The sequence below is a fragment of the Euleptes europaea genome, chromosome 7 (genome assembly GCF_029931775.1).
Source record: "Euleptes europaea isolate rEulEur1 chromosome 7, rEulEur1.hap1, whole genome shotgun sequence".
NCBI classification, from domain to species: Eukaryota; Metazoa; Chordata; class Lepidosauria; order Squamata; family Sphaerodactylidae; genus Euleptes; species Euleptes europaea.
The window spans coordinates 59,525,398-59,551,135 of NC_079318.1; the positions used below are offsets into that span (position 1 = coordinate 59,525,398).

Sequence of the window (25,738 nt, forward strand, 5' to 3'; positions counted from 1 at the left end):
AAATCCCACTGCTCCATCATGCAGACATAAAAGGACATCTGCTTAGGGTTTAAGTTAGCTGAAAACTTTCATTTAAGATTTTCCTTGGTACTAGTGTCCCTACCCTGGCTTGATTATTCAGGGAACCCAAAAGACCAATTTTTAAAACATTTGAATGCAAAGAAAAAGATCAAGCCCAGTTTTGAAAGGTACTAGCCTGGCTCATCACCAAATACAAAGCCAAGTTTTGCTTTAGAGCTGCAACCCATGAAATAGAGTAGAATGCTGCGGCCTACTTTGGCCCTTTTTGTCTGGGTACCGGCAATGTTCCCTGTGCCTTCTGCTGGACTGAGACACTATGTATTTTGTTAGTCTTTCTAATAGGCACAATTTGCTTTTTTGCCTCATCTCCAGGACAACCAGTGAAGCATAACCTAGGCATGTGAGAAGAGAAAGCCACATTGTCTCTTTCTCCAGCCTGGAGCTCCTGTCCTATGGTTGTAATTCACCAGCTCCCCAAACTAAGGATACAAGGAGAAGGGACAGGAAAGAGAGCTGGTTTGCTCTCCCACATCCTTCTAGCCATTAACCTTTTCATCACGTCAACTTTGCTTTCGCTAGCTAGGATTTAGTGTGATTTGGTCTTCCCGCACTTAAACCTTCACATTCCCGAGTGCATTTAGTGTTAGACTGCATTTATTTAGAGGTCTTGAGGGGTACAGAAAAGATGACAACCATCATCTTTACATGAGGTGCCTTAGATACTCTTCCTTGACCTTGCTTAAGCTTCCCCTTCATAGTTTCAGAAAGATCACTGGTTTCATTTGATACTGCTATTTCCAAACCAAAGATTTGCTTGTTCTCATTCATTAACATGGCACTGGGTATCTTCTGCCAAGTTTCAAGAAGCTTTTACGTAACACAATGTATATTCAATGCTAGTGTATTGTATTGTGTAGCCTAAAGTTGTATCTTCCCTGGATATTTTCATTCACAATAAAACTCAATTTTAGCAGGATTTGACCAATCATTAGATGAAAATAATCTGGGCAATGACAAACCTGTATGTAAGATAAATGGTTACATTTTCAGAGCCACTTATAACCCAAAAGCAAGGAAGTGAGTATGCATTTGAATCTGACCATGTACCTTTCCCTTCACAGGGGCAATGGCTAGATGTTTTCTTGCAATGGTATGAACCCTTTCCCTATGTCTACCCCAAAGATCCAATGCACACTAACAGGCCTTATCTCTTAATTGTGATTCTGAAACCGGCATGCTACTTCCCTGGGTCAAATTACATATTCCTCACTTAATGCCACTGAAAGGCTATTTTGGCACTCACCTTAACAATGGCTAAGTATACCTGGGTTCCCTGTTTAACAAGGATTCTTAAACAGCTACAGAACTGGTCAAATGGCACTTGGTTTGCCTTAGCCACAGTTAAGAGGCTGGACCCATTGCATGTGACCAGGCCAAAGAGTTTACTGATATCACTGAAGACTTACAATGCACACTGAAGTCTTTGCGGGAATATTTATGGTCTCTCCTTGATGAACTGATATCTTGGAATCTTTTTGCTCTTTAATCGCTATATGCACATTTTAATTGTATGTGTCAAACGCTAATGTGGTGATTTCTAGTGAGTACAGCCTTTTCTCACCAGAAAAAAAGTGCTTTCTAAATCAGGAAAAAAATAAAAATGACTTTTCCATTTGAAAGCATTCATCAAGTTTTCATTTTTTTGTCATCACTTTCACATTCTCCATCACCTTTGTTAGAAAAGCAGGCACTGGTAAGAAACACAGAGCCTGGCATTTGTGTTAGGGAGTTTTTTACAACTATTTTTAGAGAAAATACTTCAATACATGGTGACAAGGATTATTCAATAGTGCTGTTCACACATCTGTTTAAAATCAGCTTCCTTTTTTCCTTGCATGTTACATAAATGAAATCAGCTACAGTTTTCTTGTTCTGCATTACCTTGAAATGGTTTAGACCAGGATACACATATACCTGCAGTGCTTGTTCTGTATGTTGAACCTGACTTTGACGTTGTGTCTCAAAACAAAAACCACACAGCGACCGCTATGTGAAACTTGGAATTTCCAAAAGCAGTTTGGGATATAGCATGGAACTTGACTGTTAACTTTTAAAAGAAAATCCCACTGTGTGCAGACAAAAACCCTTCAGCTCAGATAAACTGGTTCATGGAATCCTGGCTACTGGCTGATTTTTTTTTTTAAATTATGGTATTTTTAAAACCTTCCATCCTGCCTTTCTACTGCCAAGTAGGGCCCAAGGTGACAAGTTAGAAGTCAAACTCAACAAACACGACAGTACACAGAATGATAATAAAAATCTCTCACGCAACAGGTCTCAGCCTTTTCCTCAGGCAGAAGTTTTTATACTGCCTCAGGCATGGGAGGATGGCCTGAGAAGCTGGTCTTACTCATACCTGACTACTCTCTTCTATGAAAACGATGAATATCACTAGGAAGTTATAAAAATTATGATGGGTTCATTCTAAAATATTCTGTTTCAATGGTTGTCACTAAAAAAGCACTTCTAATGATCACAAAAGCAGAAAAAACAGACCATCCATAGACAAGATAGGCAGTGCACTATACTTGGGAAATGCCTGAGGTATGTACTAAAATATGACTTTGTACGTTACTCAATAGCCAAAGTGATGTAACAGAATGTCAGACTAGGAAATGGAAGACCCAGGTTTAAATCCATTCTTTGTCATGAAGCTTGCGGGGTGATCTTGGCCAGTCAAACTCTCTCACCCTATCCTACCTCACAGGAATTTTTATGATGATGAAAAGAGAAAGAATAGCCATGTATGTTCATGGAGAATAGGGCTCTTCATGGCTACTAGCCAAAATGGATACTAGTCATGACGCATACCTATTCTCTCCAGGATCAGATGAACATGCCTATTAGGTGCTGTGGAACACAAGCAGGACAATGCTGCTGCAGTCATCTTGTTTGTGGGCTTCCTAGAGGCACCTGGTTGGCCACCGTGTAAACAGACTGATGGACCTTGGTCTGATCCAGAATGGCTTTTTCTTATGTTCTTCTTATGTCTTGACCTTGTGAAGGAAAAGCACCCTGCTTTCCTTCTATGAAACACTGGTTCAGGCTTCAGGCCTGGTATTCTCTGATATTAACCTTTGGAGCATTAAACATTGAGGGGCCTGGAATAACAAGCAGGCTTCTCACAACTCACAGTGGAATGTACTTTCGTTTTTAGAAGTACTCCTTAAAGGTCTCAAGGTTGGAGATAAACAGCTGCCCTGATTTTACAGCCATCGGGGGCAGCACCAACGATTTATCTCCTTGACAACGAATGGGCCCATTAAGCGTTATCTCTCAGTTGAGTCTTCCCAGGTGTCCCGCATAACTGCAGAATGCGGGTCAGCGGTAACACTCGTGACTGAGAGATGACCTGACAAATTAATTCAGGGCTGATTGGGATTCTCGCCATTTTATTGGCTAAGATGGCCATAGGCCGCTAAGATGGAGGGAATAAAATGAGCCCTGTTTGGACTTAGAAGCATGGAGGCTTTTGGGATGCGCGGGCGCATCCTGGAGTCTTTCATCACCTTTTGCTTTGTCCCATAGAACGAATCTATGCTTGACTGAGGAGACCAGCATGCTGACACCCAGATGCTAACTCGTGGACTGTGGTAACTCTTTTGCATCTCCAAAAGCTTTGCCAATTTGCCTGATTGCCTAAACCTAAGCCAATTGCCTTTCTGATGAAATGTGTAGTTAGATTATTGAAGCTTTCTTGTTTTATATGCTAACCTGCCTCACGTTTGTCTTTCTGTAACGAGCACAAACTTTTGAATAAACTTCTAGTTTATTATATTTGCTGTGTCTAGTGGTTTCTGTGGTTTTCCCAAGCCTGAATCCTAGTGCCTAGACTGGCTTTGCCCATGCTATCTTTTGTGTGAACCTTTTGGACAGTGTGAACCACTCTGACCAAGTCTCAGCTTGGCAGAGAGACTCACCCTGTATTTGGAGCTTGGTAAGGGTTGCTCTGAGCCCTTTGCCTGGAGGCTCAACCTTTTGATTCAGAGCTGGTGGCAGCGACCCGTTCAGCTCAAGGCGGAAGCCTAGAGTTGAACGTTTTGTTTTGTAGATTACCCCAAACCTAAACAAAGTGAGCCCAGCTGGTGGAGACCGGTTGGCGCTCTCTTTTTGACATGGTGGCGTAGCGGTTGGATTCGAACTGGGAACCCAGAGATTGCTTTACACCTATTTTGTGCTGAGGATTACAGTGTGAGGTGGCTGGCAAGTGTTTGTTATTTTGTGAGGTGTGAGTTAGGAATTTGGCAATGGCAACAGGTAGGCTGTCTTTTGAAAACCAGAATGAGAGCAGCCTAACGACGGTTGACCAGACTGGTCTTTTGGACACTTCCTACCGGATGGGGGAAGAGGGGGGAGAACCCCAGAGACCTTTACTTGACAGAAAGGGACGAATTATTAAACCTCTGACTGAAGTGGGATTGCGAGACCTCGTGGAGCTCTCGGAGGATGAGTGGGACCTAGTAAGGCCAGACCCACAACCGTGTTGGAAGCCTATCAGTGGTGAGCCGGCAGTACGCTCTAAACAACCTGCCCCCCCAACTGTTGGGAATTTGGCAACGACTACTCGACCTGGCAGCTCGACCCAGCTTGCGGCTATGGAGGAAGAACTCCGAAGTGCCCAGCAGAGAGAGGAGGAGATGTGGCAGGAGATGAGACGGAAATGGGAGAGAGAGTGGGGCCAACCAAGGAAGCCGACGGCAGCTTTTTACAGCTCTGCAAACCACCTCGGTGAGTCTGGGGAAAGGAGGGGAGAGCCAGAAAGAGAGAAGTCCCCAAACATCCAACCTCAAGACCGAGAGGCAAGGAGATGGGAGCTGGAATGTTGTGTGCCCCGGGAGCCAAAGCTGATGACTTACAGCCCGGAAGACTACTTTGGTGAGATTGGGGAAAGGGGGGAAAAGACTTTTCGAGCTAATTCCCCAGTACCCCCACCCCGAGACTCAGAGGAGAGGGGAAGGTCCAGGCAAAGAGACTGGGAGAGACGGGAGGAAGAGCAGAGGAAGTTTTCCCTGTGGGACACCCGAGAGAGATCCCGTCCCCTCGAACCTAGAGCCAAGCCAGAAGTCCCCTACAGCAGCCCATCCCCAGCGGAGTGGAAGTTTACCTGGCAGGGAGATGGTGGGGCAGGCGAGCTGACGGACCACAGACCCCTAAGGCAGCGGCAGCAGAGCCGGGAGAGGAGGAGAAGCAAGTGGAGAGATTACTATACCTCCGATGAGGAAGAAGACTTTTCCCCGCACCGTGGCCGAGGCCAGAAAGATCCCCTCGCTACATGGCGAGCCAATAGACATTTGCTACCGCCATACTCAGAGTCTTGTGATCTTTTGGCATATTTTTCACTTTTCGAATTGGCATGTCTGGATTTTAATATCCCGACTAATCATTGGATGAGAGTTTTGAGGGCCCAGATATCGGGGAGCCTACTTGACTTGATGGGGAACCTCCCCCTTAGCGCGAGTAATGATTATATGGCATTTAAGAAGCTAGCTCAGCAGCACTTCGCTTTGTCTGCTGAATCCTATCGTAGAGCCTTTAGAAAGATTGACCGAAATACCACTGAGGGCTACCCAGCCATTGCGTCCCGTTTGAATCGCAATTTTGAAAGGTGGCTAGCCTCAGAGAACATCCATACTTTCCAAGACTTGAAAGAGCTTATGCTTCTGGAACAATTTTTTCGGCTTCTCCCGGAGGATCTGGTGGCCCTTGTCAAGGATAAAAGCCCAGGGACTTTGACCAGTGCAGCCAGTTGTGCTGAGCAGCTGCAATTGAACAGGCAGAAGGGCTTTGGAAAACCAAGCAGCATGGGAGGGCAGCCACGAAACCCTGCTCCAACTCAGAGTAAGAAGTCGGGAGGGGAAGAGAGACGTGGGGGAAAGCCAGCAGAAACCTCCCCTACAGCTACAGTACATCCCCATGTGTCCATCGAGTCTGGCCTATGCTTCTTCTGTAAGAAGAAAGGGCACAAAAGACAGGACTGCCCGGCATTAAAGGAGAGGGAGAAGAAAAAATCAAACCCCCCCACTCCTGCTCCAAGAGTGCGGCTTGTGACTACAACTCAGCAGCCTGCAGCTGAAAATTGGGAAGAGGAAATCAGCATAACTGAGGGTGAGCCAGCGGCGGCAGTTTCAACTCCTCCAGCCGGAATGCAGACAGCCGGGAGGGAGCCGAGAGAAGCAGCCCCAGCCCAGCCTGATGCAAGCCTGCAGCCTGTGAGGATGGCCTTCATCGACCCGAGGCAACCCTGCTGGTCCAATATGACTTTTAGCTGCGAACTTCAGGTGAATAATAAAAAAGTGTTAGGGTTAAGAGACACCGGTTCAGAAATAAGCAGTATAAATGAAAATTTGTTAGAACCGGGACAGTTGAAAGAGGGACAACAAATGTGGGTGACCCCTTATGCCAGTGATCCAATTTCAATGAGGGTTGCTTTTGTAAAAATTGCTTATAAAGATGTGAATGAGGTTATGCCTGTCTTAGTCCACTCAAACAATTGTGGGCATCAGTGTCTTGTGGGAAATGATGTAGCATATAAGCAATATTTGATTGATAAAATGAATTTTGAAAAGGAGGAAGAGGGGGAAGGGGAAATTCCTTTACCTGTCTTGATTGCTAAGCCTCTCTTGCCAGAGAGCAGCTCCACGAATTCCTCCCCTTCAGATGTAAATGAACCTGAGAGTGAGGGAAAGGGACCAGGAGAGCCTTTGCCTCTCACAATAGAAAATGTTAACTTTGCAAATGAGCAGCAACAAGATGAGACTCTTGAAAGGTGCCGAGAACAGGCCCAGACAGAGCCAAGGGCCTCTGGAGACAGAAGGGTACGCTTTTATTTTGAAAATGAGTTGCTCTATAGAGAATTTCATCCCAAGGACTTAGCTCCTGAGTGTGCCCCTAGAAAACAGTTGGTTGTGCCAAAATCTCAGAGAGGCAGTGTGCTTCAGATGGCACATGAGTGTGCTTTTAGTGGGCATTTTGGAGTGAAAAGGACTTTGGAGAAGATCTCCAGACAGTTCTATTGGCCGGATGTGTATGAGGATGTTAAAAATTATGTGAGAACGTGTGATGTGTGCCAGAGGGTGGGGTATGAGCGAGATCATGCAAGGTACCCCCTGCAACCCTCTGCCATAGAGGGAGAGCCTTTTGCAAAATGGGGAATTGATCTGGTAGGGCCCTTTCCGACCCCCACCAGAACTGGGAAGAAATATATACTGACCATGATTGATTTTTGTACCCACTTTTGTGAAGCCATTCCCCTTGCTAGTATCTCAGCTCCTAGCATTACTAAAGCTTTATTAACCCTTGTGTGCTCCTTTGGGATTCCTAAGACCATAGCCAGCGACCTTGGGGGTAGTTTCCTGTCCACCCTGGTACAACAGGTGTTCAAGTTGGCTAACATAGAACACCGAGTCAGCGTAGCGTATTGTCACTGGTCAAATGGTCTGATAGAGAAGTTGAATAAAACAATTGGGACCATGTTGAAAAAATACGCTGTGACTCACCCAGCTGACTGGGATCAGAATTTGCTGTTTCTTGTGTGTGCCTACCGTGATACGATTCAGGAAAGCCTGGGGTTTTCCCCAAATGAGTTGGCTTTGGGCAGATCTGTACGCAGCCCCCTAAACTTGTTAAAACAACAGTGGGAAGGGACCCTAGAGGTTGGGCCCCGATCTGTGTGTGAATACATGACTAAGCTGAAGGAAACTCTAAGTGGTGTGTGGAAAATAGCCCAGCAGAACATGAAGAAGGCTCAATTAGTACAGAAAAAATACTATGATAAAAAAGCTGTGGTCAGAGAATTTGAGGCTGGGGATAAAGTGTTGATTCTCAGGCATATCAGGCCTAATAAGCAAACTCTGGCCTGGTTAGGACCTGGTGAAGTTCTGAGGAGGGAAAATGAAGTGAATTATTTGGTATCTTGCCCCCAGGAACACCCCAAGCCTCGCCTCTATCATGTGAACACCCTTAAGAGGTACCATGAGCGAGCTCCTGGCATGTTTGCAGTAAAAGCTGAGCTGGAGGAACAGCCTTTTGATCTGCTTTCAGACTGCCAGCAACCTGGTGGGTTGAGTGAGCTAATGTTAAGCCCTGCTCTGAGTGTTTCACAGGCTGAACAGTTGTATGGTGTCTTGAGCAAGTTTGAAACAACTTTTTCTAGTTTACCGGGAAAGACCAGCATGGCTAAACATGCAATTGATACTGGAACTGCAGCTCCATTAGCTGTACATCCCTATAGAGTGTCACCTCAGCAAGGGAAAGCCATTGCAGAGGAAGTAAAAGCTATGCTGGAGATGGGGGTGATTAGGCCAAGTAATTCCCCCTGGTGTTCCCCTGTGGTGTTGGTGAATAAACCTGATGGTTCTATTAGATTTTGTGTAGACTATAGGAAGCTGAATGCTGTGACAGTGGCAGACCATTTCCCAATGCCACGGATAGATGACTTGATTGAAAGGTTGGGGCGGGCCCAGTATGTCAGCTGTATAGATTTGACCAAAGGGTACTGGCAGATCCCTGTGGAGCCCGAGTCCATTCAGAAAACTGCTTTCTCTACTCCTATGGGACTCTATGAGTTTGTTACTCTCCCTTTTGGTCTTCGAAATGCCCCGGCGACCTTTCAAAGGTTAATTAATTCCCTGCTAAATGGTCTTAATGAGTTCTCCTGTGCGTACCTAGATGATGTGGCGATCTATAGTGACAGTTGGGAAGAACATTTGGTTCATTTGGAAAAGGTTTTGGAGAGACTGAAGTCTGCAGGCCTAACTGTGAAAGCCCCAAAGTGTCAATTTGGGCTAGGATCTGTTCAATATTTGGGTTATATCGTTGGCAAGGGCCTGATTCAACCTCTAGAGGCCAAGGTGCAAAGTATCCAAGAGTGGCCTAGGCCCAAAACCAAACGTCAATTGCAGGCCTTCCTGGGCCTTATAGGATTTTACAGGAGGTTTATAGCCCACTTCTCTACCCTGGCCACTCCGCTGACGGAGTTATGCAGAAAAAGACAACCCATTAGGCTCGTTTGGACTGAGGAGTGTCAAACAGCATTTGCTGCGTTAAAGCAGGCTCTTTTGCAATCACAGGTGCTAATTGCCCCTGATCCTAATGAACAGTTTGTAGTCCAGACGGATGCGTCTGATTTTGGCCTTGGAGCTGCCCTGCTTCAGAAGGATCCTCAGGGAGAACTGAGGCCTGTGGTATTTTTGAGCAAAAAGTTGCTGCCACGAGAAAGGAACCTGGCAGTTATTGAACGGGAGTGTTTAGCTATTTTTTGGGCATTAAATAAATTGAGACCTTACCTATGGGGACAGCAATTTGAATTGCAAACGGATCACTCACCCTTATGCTGGCTGGATAGGGTTAAAAATACCAACCAAAAACTTTTGAGGTGGAGCCTTGCTTTGCAAGATTTTGATTTTAAAATAGTTCACATCAAAGGGAGGGACAACAAGGTTGCTGATCACCTCTCTCGAGCTTATGTGGACTCTGATTTGGTTTAGGTTAAGCTGTTTTAACCCTGTTTTCTCTTCTGTATTTGTGTAGTTATTGGGATATAGCCATTTTTGCACAATGCTGTTAGTAAAACCTAATCTACCTCATATATGTTTAGTTTCTGTATTAAACTGTGTAGGTTGTTGTGTGATTTTAATTGACTATGGTAGATTAGTTTTATGGTAAGATAAAAATAAGCGAACCGCGTATTTTCATCTCCCCGAAGGGAAGGATGTGAAGGAAAAGCACCCTGCTTTCCTTCTATGAAACACTGGTTCAGGCTTCAGGCCTGGTATTCTCTGATATTAACCTTTGGAGCATTAAACATTGAGGGGCCTGGAATAACAAGCAGGCTTCTCACAACTCACAGTGGAATGTACTTTCGTTTTTAGAAGTACTCCTTAAAGGTCTCAAGGTTGGAGATAAACAGCTGCCCTGATTTTACAGCCATCGGGGGCAGCACCAACGATTTATCTCCTTGACAACGAATGGGCCCATTAAGCGTTATCTCTCAGTTGAGTCTTCCCAGGTGTCCCGCATAACTGCAGAATGCGGGTCAGCGGTAACACTCGTGACTGAGAGATGACCTGACAAATTAATTCAGGGCTGATTGGGATTCTCGCCATTTTATTGGCTAAGATGGCCATAGGCCGCTAAGATGGAGGGAATAAAATGAGCCCTGTTTGGACTTAGAAGCATGGAGGCTTTTGGGATGCGCGGGCGCATCCTGGAGTCTTTCATCACCTTTTGCTTTGTCCCATAGAACGAATCTATGCTTGACTGAGGAGACCAGCATGCTGACACCCAGATGCTAACTCGTGGACTGTGGTAACTCTTTTGCATCTCCAAAAGCTTTGCCAATTTGCCTGATTGCCTAAACCTAAGCCAATTGCCTTTCTGATGAAATGTGTAGTTAGATTATTGAAGCTTTCTTGTTTTATATGCTAACCTGCCTCACGTTTGTCTTTCTGTAACGAGCACAAACTTTTGAATAAACTTCTAGTTTATTATATTTGCTGTGTCTAGTGGTTTCTGTGGTTTTCCCAAGCCTGAATCCTAGTGCCTAGACTGGCTTTGCCCATGCTATCTTTTGTGTGAACCTTTTGGACAGTGTGAACCACTCTGACCAAGTCTCAGCTTGGCAGAGAGACTCACCCTGTATTTGGAGCTTGGTAAGGGTTGCTCTGAGCCCTTTGCCTGGAGGCTCAACCTTTTGATTCAGAGCTGGTGGCAGCGACCCGTTCAGCTCAAGGCGGAAGCCTAGAGTTGAACGTTTTGTTTTGTAGATTACCCCAAACCTAAACAAAGTGAGCCCAGCTGGTGGAGACCGGTTGGCGCTCTCTTTTTGACAGACCTCGTCAAAGGAGGAGCAGGATGGATATCAGACAGACAGATAGAAAAGCCACCCCCCACACATACACACACACAAATATGTTCCTGGGAACGTTGAGAATTGGAGTCCGAACTGGAGATCTCTAAAAGGAAGAACAGCAAAAGAAGAAAATACCCGAAAGCTTATAGAATCTCAGGGATATTGGGTGTGTGTGTGTGGGGGGGAGATTTCCAAACTGATGAGTATCATGGAGTTTTCCCACATGGCACCCTGCCATGAAGAAAAGGGATGTGACTGACTCCACCTATTTAGTTGTAATGTTCACATTCACTCATTAGCAATGTTCGAAAGCACCATGGAGAAGAGGTATCCACCCTACTGGGTATGTCAAGAGAGAAGTCCTTAATCTCCAAGCAGTCGCTACTTGGACTCATACAATCCTGGTCTGGAAGGTTGCACAAGCTATCAAAGCTCAGCTCCCACAGAGATGGGTTAATAAGCTTTCTATTATACCACCTGTGAAGAAATGGGACTCGGAGGTTTTAAAATGCTAGAAGGGGCTCCAGAAAGAAAGTTTCTGGAGGTTCTAGGAAAAACCTCTTTGACCCAGGTTGACCTAGTCAGTGGGTGGAGACAGAAAAGGATTAAAACTGCTGAGAGGGAGCAGAGAGCCCTTTTTTGGCTGGGACACTCAGGGAAGACAGAGCTCATCTGAGGCCTGGAGGATGCAGCCATTTTTGACAATGTGCTGGCCCCAGGCACTGATGAAGACTTCTAGGGAATGGAATCTAGACACAGTACCCTAAGCTTTAAGAGCCTGTCCTATATTCCAACATTTGATAGAGCATGTATAGAGAGAGGGACAGAGGAACTGCGTTTCCCCCAGTTCTTTTGAATCCCTTGCTCAATCTGTTGCTGTGCTAGAAGTATCCTTGGAAATGTTTTAGTTTTAATAAATACTTTCAAACTTTGAATGCTGACCATAGTTCTCTGTACCACATAGTCCTCCACCAGCTTGGAACACACTATTGGAAAACAGGGGGGCCCTAGGAAGGAGGAAGGCTGGCAGTTGGCAAGCAGCTATTTCTCCAGTGGCAATCCCAGGCAGGATCTTGTCCCCGTGGTGCCCAGAAGTGGGAGACACCAAGGCAAGGCCTCAGGGTTTGAGAGGGACGCTGGGGGGGATCCTGACCCCCACCCGTGGGCAAGTCCTACAACTGTCAGGTGGTGGCAGCGGTTACCCGAAAGGAGGAAAAGGCAACCCCTTCCAGGAGAGGTTTCGAATCCCTGGGAGAGGGCAGGAGTGGAATAGGGCCTGAGAATCTGAGCAGGCCCGTTCCACCACACCACCACTAATGGATATCAAGAAGCAGGGCAAGTAATTTGAACTTGTCAGGATGTGAAATATAGAATCATGCTTTGGGAGTATTAATGTACTTGTCTATAAGATTTGTATCCTGCTTTCATATTCAAAAATTCACAAATGTATACTGTACACTTGTACCTATACTGTGCACTTGTATTACGTGATAGACAAAGCAATGTCTCAAAGTAACCCTTAAGAATTACAATATTTATTTCTCTTCTCTGTCACGCTTTAAGAGAACGTAAATATTTCCCTTTGCCTCATGACAATCCAGCAGGGGAGGTTCAGTGGGAGAGTACAGGGCTTTGCACGCAGGTGGCCATTCATTCCCCGGCATTTTTAGTTAAAGGGTCTTGGGTGTCCATCAGGTGTTGGAAAACACCTTCTCTGTCTAAGATTCTAAAGAACGGCTGTCAGTCTGGGTAGACCTTTATGAGCTAGATGGGCTAAAGCAGGAGGTGCTAACCTTTTCTTTAATGAGAGTAATGAATCATATCCCAAGTTATTCCTCGTACCCAGCATGTCACTAAATTCTGTTCTATCCTAGAAACAGAACATGGACTAGAAATAGCAAAAGAAATGAAGCTATCAGATAAATCACACAGAGGGGAGGAAAAGCCCAGAGTAGATGTGGTGTGAGAGCCAGTGTGGTGTAGTGGTTAAGAGCAGTGGTTTGGAGTGGTGAACTCTGATCTGGAGAACCGGGTTTGATTCCCCACTCCTCTACATGAGTGGCAGATGCTAAGCTGGTGAACTGGATTTGTTTCCCCACTCCTACACATAAAGCCAGCTGGGTGACCTTGGGCTAGTCACAGCTCTTAGAGCTCTCTCAGCCCTACCTACCTCAAAGGGTGTCTGCTGTGGAGAGGGGAAGGTAAGGTAAACCTGTTTGATTCTTCCTTAAGTGGTAGAGAAAGCTGGCAAATAAAAACCAACTCCTCTTCTTTTTGCAATCTTTCCCTGCATCTTTTAGGGGACATATAAGCGATGCTACAGAAGCAGGAGGGCTACCAGTAACTCACAAGCTAGCTGCTGCAGACTCCTAGAAGTCTGCCTTGTGAGACAACATCATATATTCTCTCAGGACCATATTATTAAGTGTGATACTTTAAGATGAACAGCTTTTTAAAAGAATCACAGAGGTACAATTCTCGGAGAAACAGATCCAAAGGAAGAAAAAAGGCTACTGATTAAAGAAGGTATGTTATGGTTTTCAGTTTTAACAGAGTGCCCTAATTACAGGAATTTCCTAAAGCATGAACAAAAATCTGTAAGTTATAAAAAAGAGTTTAGCCAACCATCTATTTTTGGAAAAAATATTAAGTGATATTTAGTACAATATATATTTATGGGGGATAACTATTTCTATTTTCAGCCAACTTAATGTTATTACCTCTTTAATTTCATAGCTCATACTGCGTCATAAATAGCCATCTCTGCAGGAACTAATTTTTGCTGAAGGTTGCAGTTTTTAAGAGTCTGAAGAAACAGGCTGTTTTGTTCATATTTGTGGGTGTTAATGGCTTAAAGTTACCTGACTTGCATACAAAGGAGAGAAGAAAGAAACTATTCCTTTTTCTTTTTGTTCATCTTGGAAGCATCTTTGAAGGAAATAGAAATGTCCAAAGCTTTAATTTTCTCCTTTTATTGGCAGTGCTTTTAAAAAAAATAAAGATCTATCACTTTTAGGTGAAAAGGTTAAATTATGGAACTATAACATATGGACTACTTTGCCAAATTACTTGGGTCCAGCGATGCACAATATAGGAAAATGTAAGCGATGTACAAGAATATAGGAAAATGTACAAGAAATAGTGTGAGGACTGCAGCAAAGCAATAGAGCTTCAATATATTTTAATGAAATAATGTAGACAAAGAGCAATGGAATGTTCAACAGATGGTTCCCATTATTTATTTTCGAAAGTATTTCAGAAGAAATAACTTGCATTAGGTCTTGGGCACGTAGGGAAAAAGCAGGAATAAAATCACTTCCATTTAACTCAAGCAGAAGTGAATAATAATTTCAGCACTTCTGCAAGGATTTTTGCGTATGTAGAAACCCAATGCATTGTAAAGAGAGTCAATGTAATGCAGCAGCTACAGTGCTAAACTTGAACAAGGGAAACTCAAGCCCCATTCAGTCATAAAGCTCATGGGGTGATCTTAGGCTAGTCATATATCTATATATATACACACACACACACACAGTCAAATTTAGCCCATGGGGTTGATATGAGGATAAAGTGGAAGGGAATACCTATATATGCCACTCAGAACTCCTTGGGAAAAGGGCAGGAATCAGGATACAAATGGGATGATGATATGCTTCTTGAAAATTTGAATAAAATCATAGGTTTTCATTAGTGGGGGATTATTTGAGAGTTGCCTTAATAGCATGGCTGCCGCTTTGAATGTGGTTTCTTTCCATACCACTCGGGTAATATATGTAATGGTGAAGAACACACGAGGTAGGGAAATAATGTGGTTACCCCCACCAACAACAACAACTGATGTTTTTCCCACAGGAAACTCCATCAGTTTTCACCACTTCCAGGGGTGGGGGAAACATACCAAGTTTGCTCCATGCTTACTCTGAAAAGGCACATTCCATCATATTCTCCCAAGTTATCTCTCCAGAGTTATCTTACATTGAATAGAGAAGATTTTGGCTTTTATATTGTAGACAGTGAGAGGGCCCATATCTACTGCCAAGACTGTTACCTAATGAGTTCTATTGCTTTCTGTTGTGATACTTTCTACATAAAAGTAAGAATAGTAATTTCCTTCACTGGGACAAAAAATTCCAGGAGGGGACCATGAAGAAGCTCTTGAGATACATTTCCCTCAGGCACAAAGTAGTCTGTTTATATCAAAGGAATACAGATTAAACTAAAGCTGCTTTCCTGGAATCATCTTTTTTGCCTTTATCAACACTCCAATGCAACCTCGGTTCCAAAGGTCTCCCCGCCAAAGTCATGCTGTAATAAGTTTTTTTCTCCTGGTGAAATGACCAAATATTTATGGAAGCCTCAGTTCATAAAACAATATAAAACTTCTCCAATCAATATTTCCCAAGCCCTGAAAGTCAATTGCTGGTAGAAAAATTTACCTTTCCCAATAAAAGCAGGGTTTATGCTTTCTACTCCAGTGAATCACATATTGCATTGTCTTAATCTAGCACTGAGATAAATACCCATTTACAGAGTGCTTCAGAAATATTACAAATTTCATCCGTTTCCAAAGGATACTAGAAATAAAAGATGAAAACTGTGCGTAAAGGCGGTGGAATCAGGGTGTTTTAGAGAGAGGTCAATTTGAAGGCCAATCAGCAGGCCATTGTGCTCCATTAACGTTTGCTGGAGTCTAGCTCCTTTGAATAACTCTGGAGGAGAAAAGTAATTTCCCAGAGTGACAACATCTAGCTATGGAATGTCAGCTCAGAAGCATGTATCTATATATATATGCACACACACACACACATATATGTGCAGAGTGAAAGAACCAGTCAGCAGGGACTGGAGAATTACTTGGCGGGGGGGGGGGGAGGAGAGAAGAGCAGTAGAGCTTTGCATTACAGGGGCAGTAGCCCAAGAAAAGCAGCGCCATCCACACAGAGAATGACAACATCTGGCTGCTAAGGGTTAGTTTGGCAGCCTATTCCATGGATGGGTAAGAAGCAAGGAGACTTTTCAACCCATGGCAGCTGTGGGCCTGAAACAACATCCCGAGTCACACTGCCAGGAAGATCTTGAGGGCTGGGGAGAGGCCCCTGAAGTGACATCAGCTCATCAACTTTGTGCTTGCATGCATGTATGACTAATTTATTATATATCGGATGGATTTTTAAAAAGCTGGCTCAAATACCATGTATGGTGGGAAAGCATGATAAAACCGCTTTCTAGATTCCCCTGCTTCTCCTTGAGGCTGTCTAAAAGGGTGGTCTTGTAGTTTGCTGGGATCATCTGGCCTCTTAATATGCTGATGGGTAATGTTCACAGGGACCCTGCAAAGAGACTCCATGTGTTCCTGCCTGCCTTCTCTTGCCTTCTCCCACCCAGCCAGGCTTCCATTTACTATCTAGGCCAGGCCTTGCCTTCCTGCTCTTTCTGAACACCTAAGTGTTATGTCAGTCGAGGGCAGAGTGATTGATTGTTTGGTATTGTTTGGCACACACTCTAGTACAAGATACATCAAAACAGGAGAGCACATGCCACTTAAAAAAATAACCTTGGAAGCTGTGGAATGGATCCTACTCCCATCCTACCACTCCACTGAGCTCCAATCTAAAGAGCTTGCTCCAACTTAATTGGTTCTTTTTTTCCCATGGAAGAGCCAGTTAAGTTAGAGGATGATGCTTCAAAGATCCTCGCTCCAAGGAGCTGACAATCTGAAATTCACCACAAGGGAGGCAACAGAGAGAGAGATCAAGGCACGGGTACAGAGGGGAAGAATATTTACCCAGTTAAATTAATTGCACGAAGTATGTGTGCAACTTATTAGACTTTTATCTGGCCTTTCTGCTAGTGAGCTCAGCGTGGCTTACAAGGTCTCCTCCCCCCATTTTATCCTCACAACAACTCTGTGAGGTAGGTTAGGCTGAGCCATCCAAGGCTACCGTGTGAACTTTATGGCAGAATGGGGATTTGAACTCAGGTTTCCATAGTCACAGAATGACATGCTAACCACTACTCCACATTAATGTAAGCACATGAACTTGTGTGTACACAAAAAGGTGAAGTGAGAATTGGCTCAGATGTATTCAAATTCTTTTTAAAATGTATCAACTTACTACCCTTATAACCAGCCCTGAGCTCCTTGGGGAAAGGGCGGAGTAAATTTCCCTATTTTATCCTCATAACAATCCCTCTGAAGAAGATTAGGCTGACAAAGAGTGTAAATGATCCCAAGTCACCCAGAAAGCATTCATAGTTATGTACGCATTTGAAGCTGGGTCTCCCAGATCCTAGTCCAGCACTCTAACCGCTACATCAAAGTGGTTCTCCAATGCAGCATCACTCAAGTCCAGAGATGCCGGCTGCAGTTTGATCACTGCCAAAAAACCCTTCCCTGTGGTCGGGGCACTATGTACTGCTGGAACATCTGAACCCAGTTCCCATTATTAAACAAAATCAATCTCCCTCCTCCCCCAATTAGTTTTAAAATCAAAAGGATCTCTAACGACCAAATGATTACACACAGTCTGAAATGGCATCAGCTGCCAACAGCAGCTCAGGCAGCTGAATGTATAGCTTTCCTGCAAGCTTCGTATTTTTTTATATGCAGCCAAAGGCCAAAGTTTGCCAGAGCTCTGTTCGAAATTGCAAGCTAGGTTTTTGATGCAGAGCCTGGCTATGCCACCCTGGCAGATCAATTTGGAGCCAGTAGCCATGCTCAAATGCATTTTGTTAAGTACTTTAATGGAAGGGAGCTGTGAACACCACAGGCCACATTCTAGGTGGCATAAGAGTACATGGCCTCCCACGACATCAGTGGAGCTGAGCTGACTGGACCAGCACCAACCTCTAGGAATGGAAATTCTGCACCATAAATAAGAAATGTAGTTGCACGTTTGTACTGCTGGAATGCAGAAGAAAGCTGACCACCACACAAGCCACATTCCTCTGTTACCTGACTGGAGGAAATCACTTTCCCTCACCCAATATTCCATTGCCTTTCAATTGACAAAACAAATATTAGCTTTATTCAGATCTATTTTAGACACATAATGGACAAACGCAAAATATCAGATCATCTTAAAAAAAGAGAGATAAAGGTCCATCAATACGCAGCAATTTCAAAATGGAAAAAGATATTCAGATATCTTAAATGTATGTATTCACAATATCTTAAATATGCCTTCACCACAAGGCTCCTGAAAAATCTCTCTTCTCTGTTTGCAAACACAGTATTTCAACAGCTGAATATACTGTTGCAAGATGTGGCAACAATCAATCATCCAGGTGGCTTTAAAATGGATTAGACAAATTCTACAATGACAGATCTACCAAAGGCCACAATATCTAAAGTCTCCATGTTCAGAGGTTGCGTTCCTCTGAATATCAGGTGCTGGGGACAAAATACTATAACGGTGCTTCACCTTCATGCTCTCCTTATCCATTCACCAGATGGATCTGGGTAGCTGCTACTGGCAGCACAATGGTAGATCAGGTGTACCTTGGTCTGAACCAAACAAAGCAATTCTTCTGTTCATCTGTATTAGGGCAAGAAACTAACCTGCCATGGTCGATCCCAATCCAGGGGAATAGGAAATGCTCCAAGCCATGCTCCCACCACGCTGCACATTGTTGTGATCTGCAGATTGTTATCCCAGATGGACATAGCCCTGGAAAAAAATTGCTTCACATTTTCAGTAACCTTAAGCAATGCACTCATCCCCAACTTTAGAATCATCTCCCCCACCAATCCATTCAAAGATATAATGCACATTTACTCAGGATAAAGTCCAAATGAATTAAATGAAACTTACTTCTGACTAAACAAACATCAGGCTGAAAAATGTCATAAAAATTTAAAAAGCTACACATTCAAGCTATAAATTTCTATCCCACCTCTCAGCTGTATGGTTCTGAAGCAGCTTCCAGACAAGATTCACTTAAAAATCACAATCCATAAGTCAATATACTACACAATCAGTAACAAAACCCAGACCAACTTAACTTGTGGGACTCTTCCACATAATCTTTGCTTTAGCTTTTAGGACACAGCAATAATTCCCACTAAGTAAACTCTTTCTAAAAGTTTTCATTAGTTCAGTAGATGCATCAGTAACTAGTCCACTTTCAGCATAGCAGAACTGGAAATTAGAGAACAACTTTTACATGTGGTCCACTTTTATAACAGGGAGGGAGGGTGGCAGCAATGTACCCAGAGGATTGAGTTGAAATAAGTTTCAAGATAGGAAAATACACAAAGGATACAAAAATCTAAATCTACAGCAGATTGTGAGGAGTTACAGAAGGCTTTCATAACACAGGGAGTGGGCTAGAAAGTGGCAGATGATACTCCAGGTGGTAAGTACGAACTGATGCACACTGAAAAGAAAAATAATCCTTACTCCATGTTTTTTTTTCAGTTGTAGCCTACTTGTCAGATATTACTACTCAAGAAATGCTTAAGTCCCTGCAGTTTACTTGTGCACTGACAAAATGCATTTCCGTATATAGGACAGAAGATGCTAGGAATCACTGGAAGGCAAGGTGGATGAATATAAATTTAAAACATTTTTCTTATTTAAATTAGATTTTTAAAAATAAAATGTTTGAGGAAAAATCTATATAAAGATAGTTTAAATAGTTTTCTATTTAAGATACATTATAGTCCAAAGGTTATTCATCATGAAATAAAGATTAGTTTTTAATTATGTAGCATGAGGCTGCATATTCATGCAATGCTTACATGTTGGTAAATTAATCCCATTCATTCATCATGTCATGCCCTTCCAGAGGTTTCTGTAAGATTATTTTGGGCAATTTTTCTATCTAGAAGATATCACAGATGCTTCGTTTTGCAGTTCTCAAAACTTTGAATTTGTGTCTGCAGAGATAACATGCCTGGGCAGGGGGGGGGGGAGACACTGGCAGTCATCAACAATAGGTGCATTCTCTGCACATGCACAGAGAATTCTTTCTTCAGTTTTGGGGGATTTAAACCCCCCATGTTGTTGTTGTTTTAAGTTCCAGCTTTTTCTGCAGACCCAAGAGATCCCCTGAATCTACAGAAAATCCTGTTGGGGGTCAGTCTGCCCCCTATTTGCGTATTTAAGTATCCGCAGGCAGGAAGCAGACTAGAGAATTAGATATATAGATGATGAAGCAGGAATACTATTATATAACATGTTACATTTCTGGTAAACCTTACAACAGCTCTGCATGGTAGGCTAGTATTATGGCCCTCATACTGCAGATGCGGGGAGCCTACCATGCTTATTCTGTATGCGTAAGAAATTATTTTGCATGGAAGGAGGCCCCACCTGCTGCTTGAAGTGATGTAGCCCAGACACAGGGCTATCTCCTTAGAATGGGAGAAAAGCTGTAATAACACAAAGAAAAAGACCCCTCCAAAAACTCCACAAGGAAGGGGGGGGGGGAAAGGAACCAAAACGCTGCAATTCAAAGAGAAGCAGGGCCATTTACAGTGTTAATATCCACTCCAATTCTCACAAGTATAATCACTGTCAGTGATGCAACTGACACAGTCTAGGAAATGCAACATAAGCACCTAGCCTGGGGGCTGGAGGGGAGACTGAGGAAGAAGGATTCAAATCGCAGCAGTAACAAAATCACCAATTGTCTGTAGAAGCAACCAGGGCCTTTCATTTCAGCTGCTATTTTAGCCAACGATGACTGAACAACACTGGAACGGTCTTTCAAAGTGCTTTTTCCTGGCTCCATTAGCCCTGACAATCTCTCCACAGCGGTTCTTCCCCCACGATAGGCTTGTGACAGCCGGTCATTAGCTCAGAGACACTGGCTACAATGAGAGGTGCCAGATTACAAAATCCAGGAGCAGCCAGCTTAGGCATCTTGTCCCTTGCAGGCAGAACTACAGGAGACGGGAGTCTTGCTGAGTAATTATTTAGCACCGGATGCTAATACTTATGGAGTTTGCATTGTGGTGCCCACTAGAAATACTGCATAGACACTGAAAGATATTGCCCCCCCTCCAAATGGAGAAGGAAAAGGCTGGGTCCGAGCCCCCAAACATCTCCTTGACCCCCAACACCTGCTATTTTAACATCCATTTAACAAGATGAATGGTTTTATTTGCATATAGCCATAGGCCATTACAAACCTGTCAAGGATACCACAGATATGTAATAAAAGGAAATACGAGGTTGATAAAATGCTGGGTTGATAATAAATATACATAATAAAACTATGCTAAATTGATGCATACAGAGAAATAATAACTAATAATAACTAAAAATTGCAGTGATGTCCCAACCAGCCAATGGGACCTTGCAACCATTAAAATCAACTTGGAGGATCAGTTCTCTTAGCAACCATATTGGACCTTATTTTCTTTGTCACCAGAGCATACAGGGAAAACCTGTAAGAAACACACCCATCGGTGTCTTTTAACAAAAATACCAATTTCTCAGCACTAGGACAAGTGTTTAGACCAGAAACCAACCCGACAAGAAATTTAGCTCTGGGTTCCCCATATTGAGGGCATTCAAATAAGCAGTGGTATAAGTCCTCCAGAGCTGATGTTCCACAGATGCAAAAAGAACCTGGAATTTGGAATTCGGCAATAATTCCCGGTCAATACAGCCGTTGGCATTGTTTGAAACCATAGGGACGTAAAGGCTGCTCTAAGCTTTGGATTTGCTATATTGGCTAAAAAAGAAGCTCTAAAATGGTCAGTTTTGAAAAGTTTAAACCAAGGAGCAGTTCCCATTTCAAAATCTGTCCATCAGGGCATCGAATTTGCAGACCCAGTATTTAAATTGGGAATAATCTGCTGATAGCCCTAAAAGGTCATCTGGAATTGAAAACTGAAATAATATCTTATTTAAGAAGGCAAGGCGTAGTGGATCTTTCGATAGCATGATATTAAATAATTGAGTGCTAAACAATTTTGCTCTAGCTGTTCTGATTTTTCCCCATAGTTTTAATACCGCTAGGTATCCACGCGCCCTGAGCGGGGGAAGACCTGTTTCGGCCCTCATCAGGGCAGCGGGAGTCCTCTTGGGGAGAGCTAAAATATGCCTGAGAAAGTAATTTTGAATAGATTCTAAACTGATGAATGAATGAATATGAATGGTTTTATTTGCATTTAGCCATAGGCCATTACAAACATATCAAGGATACCACAAATACCGTATTTTTCGCTCCATAAGACGCACCTCGTTTTTAGAGGAGGAAAACAAGAAAAAATATATTCTGCCTCTGCATCTCTGCCCTGGGAAGCAGCTTGGGACCCTGGGGTCTGAAAGGGGTTGGCCGGACTCCCTGCCCCCCAAGAGGGGCACCCGCCCTGGGGACTTGTGCGGCGGCTGGTGCCCGAATGCCCCGTCTGCACGGGGGGGGGGGGACGTTACGCCTGGGGAAGCGCCCTGAATACCTGAGCACGCGGACGGCGCTCCGTGCCCCGCTGCCATGGGCTGGGCGGCTGGGAGGGGCCTGTCAAAGAGCTCCAACCAGCCTCTACCAGCTGGAGCTGCTTTGGTTTAGTCAAAAGTTTCCCAAAAGGGACAAAACATTAAACTCCAGGCTTTCACCCCAAGTTTAATCAGTAGCTGCCACCAACCCTGGGGTCCAAAGGGTGAGCCTCCAGACAAGGAGTCCAGGGTACCTCCAGCCAAGCTCCAAAGGTTAAGTGTAACACTTTCCCTGCAAGGTAGAGGCCTGCCAGGGAAAGATTACACTCCCAAAACGGTCTTAGGTTATTTTGGTAGGTGGTTTTTACACTCAAAACAAGGCACTTAGAATTTAGGCTTGGAATCCCAAAATCAAAAGACATAGTCCATTTAAAGGCTAACAATGTATTTATCAGAATTATGCTAGTTTACAGGAAAGAAAAAGTCATGAAGTGTTAAGCAAGAAAATAATAAACTATTTAGCATAGCTAACTAATACATTCAAAAGCCTTTTTAGTTCAAAAGGATTGGCAAAGGTTTTTTGCATCAGATTTATAGTTACCAAGTTCCAAAGATGCTTCCAGCATTCAAGAGTTTCAAAAGGTTGTCCAAAAGGTTTCTCCAAGCAGGTCAGCTTGACCAGAGTTTCCCCCTCAAGGGCCAAAAACAAATGGGTTGTGATGCTGCCAGCACAGCTCTCCTGCTGTACCCCAAAGCATGCATAGTCTGCTTAGAGCTGGTTTGTCCTTATATCCGTTTTCTCAAAAGGATGAGCTCATAGAAGCCAATTGAGAAAACGAAAGCAATTAGCTGGTAATTAATCGCTTGGTCAGAAATGCTGACTCACTAAGAGGTATTCAGGTGAGGAAGCTTACAGAACTACCTGAACCTGGACATTGTCATGATGGCTGACCGATTTGTTACTATGGCAATGCACGGCCTTGCATTCCAGAAAGGGGAGAGAAGGCTTTAACGAGCACCAGCTGAGGCTTACCTTATTCCCTCTACAGAAGCAGTTTTCAAAAGGAAACTTATTTTGTTGGTCTAAAATCCCAACAACACAGAATTCTCAGGCTTCTAGGCCTGAACTCAAAATAAAACAATCCAAGAAATGGAGGGACCTCAACTTCTTGACAGGGCCGCCCGCCTAGCTGGCTGGCGGCTTTCTAGCCGGCTCCAGGAGCGCGTGGGCTCCGCGCCCGGCTCCCGCTGCGCTGGGCGGCTGCTGGGAGGGGTCTCCCGCCCCCCAGCTGGCTGGCGGCTTCCTAGCCGGCTCCCGGGGCGCGCCGGCTCTGCGCTGGGCTGCCGCGGCCAGGGGTCAGCCGTGGCTCCCAGGGCCTCTCGGCAGCTTTGCCCTTCTCCCCGGGGGCCGGATTCACACACATTCGCTCCATAAGATGCACAGACATTTCCCCTCACTTTTGAGAAAAAAAGTGCGTCTTATGGAGCAAAAAATATGGTACATAATAAAATATTAGATTAATAACATACTGCAGTCATGTCCAAAGTCCGGCCCGGGGGCCAATTGCGGCCCCTGGGCCGGTTTAATACGGCCCCCCAGCCCATTTTGCAGAGAGAGAAAAGGGGGCGCGTGGGAGCTGCGCCTGTGCTTTGCATCCCTGACCGAAGGGGCGACACTTGGGCGGAGGGTCGCCTCGATTGGCTGTCTCAGCCCCACCTCCCGGAATGAAGGCCAGCGAGTCTGAAACCCTAGAGAGGCCACTTCCTTCTTACCCAGAGCCCGCGCGTGGGGACGCGGCCTTTGTTGTTCTGACGCGTGGAAAAGCAGCAGCAGCTCCTCCCAAGTGAGTCAAGGGGGATCCTGAGGATGGGTTGGGGGGGACTCGAGGGTGGGAAAGATGGCGGGGGGGGGAAGGGAAATGCAAGGGAGGTCAGAGGCTGGCCCCAATCTGGGAGAGGAAAGACACCCCCCCACACACACAAACACCGAAAAGCCTGGGGGTGGGGGGGGCTTCTCCATCTGGCTCTCCTCTTTCCTCCTTCCTCTCTGCAGAAGGCTGGGGTGGGGGAGATGCAGCCCCTTCCCTGCATTGCAGAGGTCTCTCGAGGGATCCAGATTTGCAGGGTGGGTGGGAGGGAGGAGGGGAGAGACTGGATGGGTCTTGGGTGGGGGGATTGTGAGTCAAGGAAAGGCAGGGGGAGAGGGGGCTGGATTTGGGGGCAGGGAGTGTTTGGAGTCAGACCCCCCAGCAGGTTCTCTCCAAGGCAAGTGGCTGCTTCGAAAGAATGCATACAAAACGATGCATACAAAACAAAATAATAGCTAAAAATTGTGGTGGTGTCCCAATCCGACAATGGGACCTAGCGACCATTAAAATCAACTTGAAGGATCTACTCCCTTAGCAGCCATATTGGCCCTTATTTTCTTTGCTGCCAGAGCATACAGGGCAGTCTTATAAGAGACAAACCCATTTGTATCTTTTAACAAAAATACTAGTTTCTCGGCTCTAGGACAGGTGTTTAGGTCACCTGATAAGAATCTGATAAGAATACCATCTTTCCAACCCCATACTTTCACTCCATAAAGGAGGTGTGGTATGACCTTGCTTTTGTATAGTTTTAGGACGGGGTCTATAAAGAAACCTCCCTTTAGTGTAGAAAAAACGTAAAATGGACCCCACTATCCTTAATGCAGAGGCCCTAGCTGTTGCTAGGTGCACATTCCAATTTAGGATCTTCTTAAATGTGACTCCGAGGTACTTAAAGGAGCTACACTGCTTGAATGGGTAGCCAAGTATACTCCAAGATGATATTTTGGGCTTTTCCCTGAAGACCATCACTTTTGTCTTCTTGTAATTAATATTAAGAGCCTCTTCCTTGCAGTACATTCCCAGTTGTTGCAGCAACCTTCTCAAGCCAACTTTAGTAAGGGAGATTAAAGCCATATCATCTGCATATAATAGCACCGAGATTTTCTGATGTCCGAGTGAGGGCATTTAACAAGATGTGAAGTACTGTGGCTGAGACATAAGCAAGTTGCCCTCAAGCCCCCCAAATATAAGGTAGAAGTGGGGTTTGAACCCCAAATATCAAATGCCCAAAGCATTATTTCTTCAATTTACCCCCATATTCTTTTTACAGAAATCTTTTAGCTTAAGATGGTGGTGCCCTCTCTTTCCATCCATCCCCCACTGGGTAAATCCAATATGTCATTTTGCTGAATAATTTCAGTACTATAGATTTGACATTTCAAATAAATGTCATATTTTTGCTGAAAAAACAGAGTGTTCAGAGTTGTTCAGCATATTCCAGGCAATGCATGTGATGCTAGACATTTCACATGGAGGATTACAAAATACTGCATCAAAAAACTTAACGCATTTCACTCAACTGCACAGTCGCCATTAAAAGGGGACAC

The 25,738-nt window shown here is 44.3% G+C and overlaps 1 protein-coding gene across 1 annotated transcript in view; it reads right to left on the reverse strand.

Moving 5' to 3' along the window:
- PIGF (phosphatidylinositol glycan anchor biosynthesis class F) overlaps window positions 1-25,738 on the reverse strand; it is a 34,929-nt gene that overhangs the window by 3,514 nt on the left and 5,677 nt on the right. Inside the window, exon 4 of the mRNA XM_056852499.1 lies at window positions 18,492-18,600. Within this exon, the coding sequence (XP_056708477.1) occupies window positions 18,492-18,600 (109 nt within the window). The remainder of the gene's footprint in view (window positions 1-18,491; window positions 18,601-25,738) is intronic.